Source organism: Paroedura picta, chromosome 2 (assembly GCF_049243985.1).
Source record: "Paroedura picta isolate Pp20150507F chromosome 2, Ppicta_v3.0, whole genome shotgun sequence".
NCBI lineage: Eukaryota > Metazoa > Chordata > Lepidosauria > Squamata > Gekkonidae > Paroedura > Paroedura picta.
The window spans coordinates 82,562,519-82,574,973 of NC_135370.1; the positions used below are offsets into that span (position 1 = coordinate 82,562,519).

Genomic DNA, 12,455 nt, shown 5'->3' on the forward strand with positions numbered 1-12,455 from the left:
TACTCCCCCAACCACACAGTCACCTGCCCAGCTGCCAACTGATCACCCCCACCCTCCCCAGACCCCTTTCCGGCCTGACACGACGCCCCAACAACCAGCCGCCGCCTATCACCCAGCCCCCGTCCCCCCCTTCCCCACCACCCCTTTCCTCGCCCGATCCAGCCTCACCGACATGACGCTCACCTTATCCCGGTCCTCCGCATCCCTGGCCCTTCCTTTCCATTTCGCCTGCGCCTGCCCCAGCCGGCCTGCTCAGCCCTGAAATGAATAAGGCATGCGCGGAGTCACGCGCATGCCTGGTTGCGGAGTCCAACACGCTGCCATGGGCCCAGCACCCCACCCTCCCGCTGCTGCATGCATGCCCGGAATCCTGAGCATGCGTCCTTTCCCTCCCCGTCGCTCGCGCCGCCCCCAGCCCATGCTGCGCCACTTCCCCGCCTTCCCCTAACAGCTGCCGCCCACCACTGCACCGCCTCCTCCCTCCAACGCCCTGCGAGACCACTTCTCCCAACACCCAACCTCTGCCCATTTTTATAAATGGGCTTTATCCCTAGTCTTTCAATAAAATATATATGTTATTCATGTTCAATCTTTGTGAGTTTTATTTAATTTTTTGTTGTTACATCATTAGGTATAACTTAAATATGCTATAAAATCTGATCTTTTTAGAGTTGATTATATTCTCTAATTTGATGTGACTTCTATGTATTGTGCCAGAGTTCCTTGGGCTAAGGCTCGCCAGACATACTTTGCTCGTGGAAAGAACAAGCAGTCTTTGGATGCCATTGAAAAGGCAGCTTTCTGTGTGGCTTTGGATGACACTGTTCAGGGTTACAGGGAAGATGATCCAGTGATATCCATGGATGCCTATGCAAAGGCACTTCTGCATGGCAAATGCTATGACAGGTATGTTAATAAGTACATGGAACATAAATCCTATGGGATACCTAAATTAATACCCAACTTCCTTTTATGGTAGTAACCTGCAACTCTGATTTCTCACTGCTTTTTCTGATTTGCAGTGTTTGTATAGATGTGTAGCCCTGTGCCCCCTGGGGAAGGGGAGGGTATAAACCTAAAAATAAATAGTTTGTATTAAACTATGGTGAAGAAAATCATGCTATTTATTTTATTATGTTTATATTTATATTATATTTATTAATAAATAAATAGCATGATTTTCTTCACCAGTTTAGTACAAACTATTTTTAGGTTTATGCTCTCCCCTTCCCCAGGGGGCACAGGGCTACCGTAGTTATACCCAAGGAATATTCACATTTACATGATGGCTTTTATTTTGTAGATCTGTATATTTTTTTCCTTATATTGCCATTCAGTGATGTATTCCTGAATCTGTATAAAAGCATATTGTATCTGTTTGATTATCATTGCTTTTCTCAAAAATTCTAAGGAACTTCAGTTTTGGTGAGGCTACTGAGAATCCATCCCCCATGCTCCATTCCTTAAGAAAACAAGTGGTAGCTTGTCCTATAGTTCAGATATGCCTCTTGGTTAAAATCAACTTTGGACCAATTATCAGTCTTTTTTGTTTATTTTTACATAAAGTATAAGAAAGCCATGCCTCCCAATTACATAAATGGTGTTAATGCCTTTGTATGAAAATTCCCAAATATATCTTTAAACGTCCTACGGCGCAGGGCGCCGCGGACTAAATAAAATAGTAAGGCCTTGTGGGGAGGAGTTAGGGCGGGACCCGTCCGGGATAAAAACTCGGAGAGGGCCAATCAGGAGCCACGAAGCAGCCCCTGATTGGCCCTCTCCGAGAGCCACTCGGGGGCCAAGTGGCCAATTGGGAGGCACGCTTAGCGCGCCTCCCTATTGGCCACTTGGCCCAGCCCAGATTCCCTGCCCGTGCTCCATCCCCATATGGTTCGCTGCTGGCAAAGGAGCAGGGCGGCCGCGTCAAAGACGCGGCCACCCTGCTCCTTTGCCGGCAGCGAACCATCGCCTTGCCCAGACATGCCCCTGCCGCCTTGCTGCCTCCACAGACGACAGGCACTCCGCCTGCTTCCCACGCCCCCTATCTCCGCGACCTCCGCCGCTGAGGCCACACTGGTCACTCCCGCTGCCCGCCAAATCGTCCCCACCAGCCGCCACGCCCGCACGTAGCTGCGACTGCCCTCAGCCGACGGACGACTGCTGCCGTCGCCATACTACAGGTATACCGCAACCCGGTATGCCGCGACCCGACACGCCATCGCCGCCCTGCACCTCCATGGACCCACAACGCCCTGCCGGCGTTCTCGCCAGCACTCACCACCCTCCGCCTACTGCCTCGCCCCAGTGCAGTCGCCGGTGCGACGGGGGCAGAAGGCCCCGCTATCAGCCCACCGGAGGCCTTCAGCCTCAGAAGCCTTCCTGCCAAAACTACCTTCTCTAGCGCCCATTTTATTTCAAGATAAAATGGGCTTTCTTTCTAGTTTCCTATAATAATGATAATTATGAACCTCGTGTGCTTTGATCTCTTGCACTGTTGTGGATCTGCTTTTTTAATTGTGTAACTAATTACTTTGGCTTTAATTTTAGGTCATTGTCATGACCTCATTGATAAATCTTGACATACTGAATACCTTTGTTGAATCAGTAACTTTCTGTCTTTAATAGGTGGTTTGACAAGTCATTCACTTTCATAGTGTTCCAAAATGGTAAAATGGGCCTGAATGCTGAACACTCTTGGGCAGATGCTCCTATTATTGGGCATCTTTGGGAGGTGAGTGACTATGACAAGAAGTAAACTAGCAGACATTGTAGTATAATTGGCTTTTTAGATTAACTTTTAAAACAAACCAAGTATTTCTCTGCTGATTTTACTTTTGGTCCAAAATGAACTTTGAGATAGTTGTTCCTACTTTTCAGTAATGTATTTTTAAAAATCTGCCCATCCAAATCAGTGAAGTTCCAGGAGCATGAAATAGTCTTCATGGTAATGCGAAAAAGTTCAAGGTGATTTTTTTCTTCACATCCCCATCCTGTTATTGACCTAGTGATAAGAGTATACTGTACTTAAGTAAGTGAAAAAGCGGGCAATTCAGTGCAGTAAATTGTAAAGATTCCAGTACTCTTGACAAACATTTTCAGAATTTTTAGCTTGATTCAATAACTTTAAAGGAAATCTTTTAACTTTGATAAAGAATTACTGATGAAACTGTTGGTGCAAAACTGCTGACATTTTTTCTATGATGTGATTGTCTATTAAATTTTATGTTTGAAATGCACCCAGCTAGATGACTGAACATAGAACAATTGGAGCTTTTATGAAGCAGAATACACAACAGGAAGGGCTAGGTGCTAAGCATGATTTTGTTCACTTAATCAAGTGCTGTATTTGATTTTATTCACATAAAAGGTTTTCTGTGGAAAACATGAAGGAAGTGTCATCTATAGAAGCTTGACATTTTAACATACTGGTGTTAAATATGGTATTCTGGTATTTCACAGCCGTTTTTATAGCTCTAAAGTACATATAAAGGTAAAGGTATCCCCTGTGCAAGCACTGGGTCATGTCTGACCCTTGGAGTGACGCCTCTAGTGTTTTCATGGCAGACTCAATACGGGGTGGTTTGCCAGTCATTACCGTTTACCCCCCAGCAAGCTGGGTACATATAAAGTACATATAAAGGATGTGAAATATAACTTTTGACAAGTATCTGTTGATATTTTTACATTTTGGTTCTTGAATCTAAAGTATTTTATGTAGAGTAAAAAAACACTTCTTTTAATCAAAGTTCTGTATTCTAAAACAGTGCGTATACAGAGTTTACAACATGTGTATTTTCTCCCCAGAATGTTATGTTTTCTGACTGTCTTGAATTGGGCTACACGGAAGATGGCCATTGCAAAGGAGAAATCAATTCAGGCATTCCTATGCCTACTAGGCTACAGTGGGAAATCCCTGAAGAGGTAAACACAAAGCCAGTTATGGATTAAAATTATGATTGTTATTCTCTTGAATGGGGTGTATCAAATTTCTGCCTAGTTTTGAAAAGAGATGCTTGTTGGTCTGATTAGTCATCCAACTAAGAAGTTTTTTCATGACTTCTACTACAGAAAAAAATGTACTGTGGTGATGGAATGTCATGAACACAGAACTGCTATAAAAATATTTGGTAATTGTAATTGAGTTGGATTTTTCCTCTTTTGTAGCTGGAGCAGTCTTGCTCAGTTTCCCTGTTGTATTACCCCCTCCCCCGTCCTGTGTGGTATTTTGTTCATGTGTGGTGCTTGGTCCCTTCCAGGGGCTGCTGGTGGAGAACTGGAGAGATGAACCTGTACCTTCCTTAAAGCCAAAATAACATTGCTAATTGTTTACTTTTTGTTTTTTATTTTGTGCTGCTTTTTGTGTAATGTGATATTTATGTTGATGTTTAGTGCCAAGAAGTAATAGAGAGGTCCCTGGCTACTGCAAGACCTTTGGCAGATGATGTGGATTTTCATTCTTTTCCTTTTGAAACATTTGGGAAAGGATTAATGAAGAAAACAAAAACCAGTCCTGATGCTTTTGTGCAGCTTGCACTGCAGCTTGCACACTACCGGGTACGTATCGTTGGTATTTGCTTATAAAAAGGAATAAAGAATGTTTTTATTCAGAATCATACTACAGTCTATCTACTACTACTTTAATTGCAGTGTAAATTGTACTAAGCTCCTGAGCATTGTTGCAAAGAGATATATAGTTCCATAGATTACGTAATTCTGCGACACACAACTACATACTCCATGCAAATGTATTGGAAGGTGATATGTTATGCGTATGTGGAAGTGTGTGCGTAGAGTGTACAACAGCAAATCTATTCTTATTTGATCTTCAAAGAAGTATTATAGTTTTGTCTAAAAATGTTTTGATGGAATTCCTCCCTGAAGTCTTTGGACAAGACACGTGACAAGTGAGTGTGAGTTCCTGTGGAAAACTGATACTGACAAATGTAGTTTTCACAATGGAAAAATGTACTGTATTTGCTGGCATATAAGACTACTTTTTCTCCCTGAAAAACATACCTCCAAGTGGGGGGGGGGGGGGTCGTCCTATACGCCAGGTGCACTTCAGTTGGGATAGACATAGCTGCCCATAGTGGCCTCCCGATGCCCACCCGGTGCCCATAGTGGTTCTCATTCTACATACCATCCAGTATCGTGTGGTATCCAGCACGGCTGCGGCAGGTCATCAGCGTGGCTGCGGCAAGCATCAGCATCGAGACAGGGGTGCCAGCTTTTTCAGCGTGACCGGCCCGTTTTGCTCGGCGGGAGGCAGCGGCACTCCGGCCCGCCCCTTGTCTACATAGAGCTCGCACATGCGCACTTGCACACTAGTGCCGGTTACAGGGAGATGCAGGGGCGGGCTGGGTATATAACTAACTCTATATTTTGAGTGGAAATGTTGGGGGGGGTCGTCTTATATGCCCAGTCGTCTTATACGCTGGCAAATACGGTACTTATTTGGGTCTCTTAGGAGATCTGTATTTGGAACTAACACTACATACATCTACTATTCTGGAATCCATGAAGTAACTAACTTTGCAGACTTCAAACTGTTTAAAATAGTAACATCCAAAAAGGTCTCTCCAAAACTGGTAGTTGGCTAACAGAATGACAGCTGAAATTCAGTACTTGAAAGCATTCAAATAGATATTCGTTATCAGTTTGAGGAGCTGAGATTTTTATACCCTACTTTTCATTACCCAAAGGAGTTCCAAAGAGGCTTACAAACACCCTTCAGCTTTTCTCTCCACAGCAGACATTCTATAAAGTAGGTGGGGCTAAGAGAGCTCTGAGAGAACTGCTCTGTGAGAACAAGTCTGAGAGAACTGACTGGCTGCTTGTGGAGGAGTGAGGAATCAAATCTATTCTCCAGATTAGAGTCTGCAGTTCTTAACCAATACACCACACTGGCTCTGAGTTGCATTCCTTTCCGCCTCTAATAAAGGTATTGTGAGAGAGAGGTCAGCTTACCATGCCGTAACACATCAAAAGTAAACTTAGTGTTGGGAACTATTGACTAGGTTTCTTCTTCTACAGTAAAAGAGCAAAGAGGGGGATGCCATCTGCAGCTTGGAAGTTACAGCTACATAGGTTGTACAAGGCCCATTATATATGCCTGTCCTAACTGACTGAAATTTCATGCACACTGTTATCTAGGATAGTACTACAGGGAAGTACCTCCTACACAGTTTAATCGAGGGTGTGCATTTATAGGTAGGTAGGTGTAGGTATGCTGTGTTTTTGCCAGGCATTGCTGAACGCAGTACAGTTATAAGGGGCATTAAATGGAAATAATTGATTAATCTTAAATAATAGCTGAATCAGTGCTATTAATTTGGCTCATACATTGCCTCAACACTTATGTATTTCTCACATAAAAGTAATTTATAGTGTGATATGCACACAGTGTGTTTGGGTTTTCTGACTGCCTTCATGTAAATCCCACTATGGATGTTTTATTTTAAGGACATGGGAAAATTCTGCTTAACTTATGAAGCATCTATGACCCGCATCTTCAGAGAAGGTAGAACAGAAACAGTTCGTTCATGTACTGTTGAGTCTTGCAAGTTTGTGCAAGCTATGGATGACCCAGCTGAAAGTGTGAGTTGATTATGATATTTATGCGTAAATCTTTATAGTTGCATTCAGCTGCTCAAGAAACTACTGTAAACTCTTCCTTGTTGAACTTAGCACTAACTGCATTCATGGCTAGATGAATACCAAGGGCCATTCTGCACAACGGGCAATATCACTAAATCTGAGTGCTATTGAAAAGTGCTGCAAGCAAAAGCGGCAGGTCTCGGTAACGCACATAGCCGTTTCTATCGAAAAAAGGCTCTCCCACTAGTGCTGTTCTCGTAACGCACAAGTTTCCGGTCTCGCCGAAATCACAACAAAGGAGGCTATATTTTCCCCCCTTTCCCCCCATCCCTGGCCGTCAATCAAACCGAACAGCCAATTAACTGTTGTGTTTGTGCTTCCCTTTAAAAACTGTTTTTTAAAAACCCCGGAACACCAGTAGCAATGCATATTCGTTCATTCGATGTACCAGAAATTATGGGCAGTGTCAAATGGGGGGCTGTATTGTGCTTGGAAACTTTACAGACAATTGCTTGTGGAGGGATTTCAGCCTAACAAGCATCGCTTATTCGTTGCTTTTGCTGGTTTAAGAGGGGGGAAATGGCAAACACGACGCCGGATGCTCGGGTGCGAGAGCTTAGGGGGGGACATGTTTGCTACCGCTATGCTGAGAACGCACATGTCTTTTTCAGCAGGTTGTTGTCAAGAGTCTAGCGGTTTCTTTAGGGGGAATCCAAGCTGTACCATGTCACTTTTGTGGATTCCGCGAAAAGTGCTACAATGAAGCGCTTTTTGCAGGAGTGTTGCAGGAGTGCTGCAGATTGTGTACGACGTTGTGAATAACGAAAAATAAATAGCATTACACAATGGTAACACTTCAGCAACATTAATGCTGTGCGGAATGGCTCTCAATTAGCTGTTGAAGACCTTTCAGTTGCTTTTCCTTATAGGAGCTATACATATCTAAAAGCAGGTTCAGGCATGTCAGGCATTGTTTTATCCATTAGGAGAAATTACACAACTTTACAAGAATTTTACTCCATTTGCTTAAGATAAATGTATTGTTCCTTTTGTCCTACTATCTGATGTTTTCTTTCCCAATCCAGCCATCTGGGGAATGATCCCTAGCGCACTGCCTGAAATAAATGTTCTCTATCCAGCACTGTAACTTGTGTGCCACAAACTGAATCCCTTTTCTGCAGCAGGTAGCATATGAATACCCCCCCAGTAGTGAAGTTGAGGAGCTGGGTCTTGTACCCTGCTTTTTACTACCCAAAGGAATCTCAAAGTGGCTTACAGTCACCTACCCTTCCTCTCCCCACAACAGACACTCTGTGAGGTAGGTGAAGCTGAGAGAGCTCTGAGAACTGTGACTGACCCAAGATCACCCAGCTAGCTCCATGTGGAGGAGTGGGGAATCAAACCACGTTCTTAACTTCTACACCAAGGTGGTTTTCACACCCAGTAGTCAATGGAAAGTTTACTGATTGAATCAGCTATGGCTGGGGCTTGATTATTACTCACCCCCCCCAAAAAAAAGCATCCTCCCGAGCTGCTAAATACAGCATGTGTGCTTGATAGCAGGATAGACTGAAATAGAATGACTTGGGATTGCAGTGGGCCCCATCCCCTCCCTGACGAGTCCTAGCTCTGTGGGTAGGGCTGACCAAGTGCAGTGAGAGTGGATGCTCTGCTCATCCCTGCCTTGACCACGGCTGAAGGCACCTAAAGAGGCAGGGCATTGGACCCCATATAGTGATAGAGGTGGTGGGCCTGAAAAAAGCCTCCCACCACCAGATCCATAAAGGCCAGTTACTCCATGACCAGCACACAGATGCAACTCAGTTGGGGGACTGTGGCAAATGTCGCCAGCCCATGACCACTCATTTACATCCTGCTCCCTTGTCTTGCACTGAAAGCCCTGCAAAATATGAGAAAGACTTCCTTACATGAAAAGAACATTTGCTGCTGCAAAGTCTAATTTTAAGATGAACCAATTATTATGGCTTGCTCTTTTTACACATGGTATAGTAAATAAAGTGTGCATGCTCTGTTGTGCTAAGTGCACTTGCTTCTGAAAAGAATCTTCTTGGTTGTAAATGGCTTTGAATAATACCAGACTACAGGAGCATCAGTATAAAAGTTGACAACCAGTTAGTGATGACTCTCAATGGAATAATTTAACCAAGAAGATAACTGGGGATGTATATCAACATTCATCAGGCTGTTGACAGTGCAGAGCACTTAATAATAGCCCAGTTGTCTTGTATGGGTTGATATCCTGTATAAATACTGTTCTGAAAACTATTCTGTGCTATTTAACGTAACCTTATTTTGATCAGATGACCTATCTGAAGTTTAACGTGACAACTTGTTTCCATATTTCTCATCTTATGATCCCATTTTTATGCCATCCCATATATTCATAAAGCTTAGTATAATACCTTTGGGAGTCTAAAAAGCCATTGGCAGTGTGAGTATAGCAGCAATATGCTGCAAGTTAGGAAAGCTGCATGGGGGAATGTACTTGGTTTGCGTGATTTAACAGAGCATTTAGAGTTGGAGCTCCTATGAATGTTTTTCTTATTGGTCATAATCTTTGTGTGTATGTTATAGGCAATTATTGTAATTCTATTTTAACATGGAAATCTTTTTCTTTGGATTTTTTTCTTAGACTGAAAAGAAGTGTGCACTGTTCAAGGATGCTGCTGCTAAACACCAACTTTTGTACCGTCTTGCTATGACTGGTGCTGGCATTGATCGTCACCTCTTCTGTCTTTATGTAGTGTCTAAATATCTTGCTGTTGAGTCTCCTTTCCTTAAGGAAGTGAGTAATTAAATAATGTGCATTGATTAAGTAAATAAGTGAAGATTATGTGCGTTGTCAAAGAAGCAAAGTTTCCAGAAATCTTGCAAAATGGAGGAAAACTTTCTCTGGATAAAAACAAATTTGGGAGAAAATTAAATTCAAGCAATACTTACATTTTGTATTGTTAAATGTACTGTATTTTGTAGAACTCGGCTGGTAACTATATGAAACAATTTTATATTTAGATATATAAATTTCAGAGGGCAAACAGAAAACACAATATTATAATGACCCAAGTCTGTTTTTAAAAATTTTCTCAGTTGGAAAACAGAAGCCATCAACACTGCAATGAACAGAAGGAAGGTTTTTATTATCTTTTATAATCTAAACTGTTCTTTCAAAGTTCAGTTTATTAACCAAGTATCCATATTTAGCTTTAAGTTCTTTCAAAGCTAAGACACACTTAAATAATTTCACATGTCCAAGCAGCGCCCTATGCCCCATGACAAACCATGAACATGAGTTCATTCCTCAAGCCACCCCACCTAGCTTGTAGTTAAGTACAGACAAATTTAATTTTTCTGAACCCATATTTATCCGTTATCTGGCTGGCTTTCCTTAACTTTTCTGCAGACTGGGTGAAATTCCAAACTAGGGATGATAGGGATTATCTCTTTGTGCAGGTCCCCTATTCAATGGCAGTCTCTTTGTTTTTTTAAAAAACAATTCTCGCTTTAAGTCTTTTATTTTTTGAGATACAAAGAATAGTACAGAAGAAAGAAGTTATAAATGAAACATATGGATAAAAATGTATAACAAAATTTCTAACAAAATACATTCTAGATTATCAGTTAAATAGAATATTCCTCCCTAAAATATTCTCTATTATAAATTTGACTACTGACTTTCCTCATTATTGAAAACAATTGCTTATTAGTTTACCCAAAACTTCCAAATACAGAAACAACATATTAAGAGATAGATAACATTACTTGTCAACCAATTTTAAGAAAAATTTCCAACTGTCAGTAAATTCTTCCAGTGGCCTTCTCTTAACTAGGTTAGTAAGCTTTGCCATGATGGCAAATCTTCTCCAACCACAAGTCGCTCCAGATAATTCCTGTTGCTGTTTTTATTATTATTATTATTTTATTTATTAGATTTCATACTGCCCCTCTCAGTGATTGCCATCTTGGAGCAGTGAACAACATGCCAAAACAAAAAGGAGAAAATATCCTGACCCAAATTGAAGTCAAGAACCAAAAAAAGTTCAAAACAAGAGGAATGAATTAAAGCTTGTGTAGGGTAGAACACAACTTTAAGTACTAATATTTATCAAAATTAAGAACCCAGCGTTTATCTCATAGCCTCAATAAAATCAGTGCATACATGCATACCAATACCACCACTGACCAAACACGTTTCAGCGTTATGGACTTTATCAATGGTCAGGCATGAAATAAAAACAGCGTACATAAAATACAAGAGTTACAAAGATTGTTATATACAGAGTTAATTCCTATATGTAAAATGATATTATATACTATGGATACTATGGACCTGAGTAAATTCTGTGAACCAGAAGGCCATATAAAACAAATTGAGGCCTCTGTTGTTTCAAAAGCAGTCCCTGGTCAAAGTAAGCACTTTCAGTATCCAGTATGTGTCACGTAGGAGCCAACCTTCATCCAAAGTATACTGCAGGTTTCATGCTCCTACAGGTGATGATGACTAAGGGTAGGGAATAAAACATATACACATTGAAGACTGAAGGGAAGAAAAGGGAGGATAAACATACAAACATCCCCACAAAAATGGATAAACACACACTCACAAGCATCTCCAAGAGAACAATAAATCACAATGCCTTACTGTCCCTGGCTTCTCTTTGACCCATTATGCACGGGGGTTTTAGCGCACATTCGGGGTGGAATGGCGGCGACTAAAATCACCGATAACGCACGGAGCCGGCTGCAACCGGCCGCAGCTTCGGTGCATGCCGCCGAAAAAGCCGCGTCAGTGAAACGCGGAAGAAAGCGCAGCTTCCGGGTGACCGGGGCGCAACCAGAAGCGGCGCCCGGATCGGCGCGTGCATAATCGGTTACTCTGGGTTTTGCCGCCGTTGCGCCCCGCCTCGTGTATAACCGGTATGCGTCGCGTCTTCCCCCTCCGCATTTTCCATGTGACCCGAAATCGCCGTTTTGGCGGCCGTGCATAATGGGCCTTTCTGTTCCTGGCAGCTGTCTGACTCCAGCTCCCCTCAAAAGCAAAGCATGGAGTAAACTGGTCAAGAGCTTGACTTTTAATTATAGTTACCACCCAGACTATTAGCTATGTGTTCACTGCTTCTCCCTAACACTTGTATCTAGAGATGCCACATTTCCTATCATCGGCTAGTAAGCTGTGTGTATGTGGGGAGGGGGGCAATTAGGTACACAAGTATGAGAGTATAATAAAGATAAACTCTGCTGGATGTTATAGAGTGGGTAGCTAGATGAGCTGCTGCTGTTTTCAGTAACAGATGTTTAATTTAGTGTCCATTTTAACTGGCAGTTTTTTTGCCCTAAAGGAAATCTGCTTGTATGAAAATTTAGTTGTAGTGAATTTACTGCTTTTATTCTGGTGTATTTACATGACTTATACTCTGTCAGTCACAACTGATATTCAGCCTCTGTTTATTTCAATGGAAATGTATCAGCAGCATCATTGCTTGTTGAATTAATTCCACTGAAAACCTTCCATGCCTTTGCTGGAAATTGCAATGCCAAAAAAAAAGAGGCAAAATTATTGCAGAAGAAATGGATTATTTAGTCCTATGGAATGAATATTTGTTAGAATGGAAATTTTCTAGTTTCAAAGCAGCAGCTTTACAACATGTTGCAACCAGGTCACAAATGTGCAAATCGGTTTTTATCTTTTCATTTACTTTGTTAGGTTTTGGCAGAACCCTGGAGACTTTCAACAAGTCAGACACCACAACAGCACATTGACCTGAACAAGAATCCTGAAATGGAGTCCAGTGGTGGTGGCTTTGGACCAGTAAGTTGGATGCTGAAAGCACTTGGTTTTG

The 12,455-nt window shown here is 42.1% G+C and overlaps 1 protein-coding gene across 2 annotated transcripts in view; it reads left to right on the top strand.

The window, feature by feature from the left end:
* The window catches only part of CPT1A (carnitine palmitoyltransferase 1A), a 59,898-nt gene that overhangs the window by 41,470 nt on the left and 5,973 nt on the right, over positions 1-12,455 (top strand). For both annotated transcript variants that reach the window (XM_077321286.1, XM_077321287.1), the window contains exons 11-17: positions 718-906; positions 2,626-2,731; positions 3,805-3,921; positions 4,390-4,554; positions 6,463-6,597; positions 9,251-9,403; positions 12,320-12,424. In XM_077321286.1, coding sequence (XP_077177401.1) covers positions 718-906; positions 2,626-2,731; positions 3,805-3,921; positions 4,390-4,554; positions 6,463-6,597; positions 9,251-9,403; positions 12,320-12,424 — 970 coding nt within the window. The remainder of the gene's footprint in view (positions 1-717; positions 907-2,625; positions 2,732-3,804; positions 3,922-4,389; positions 4,555-6,462; positions 6,598-9,250; positions 9,404-12,319; positions 12,425-12,455) is intronic.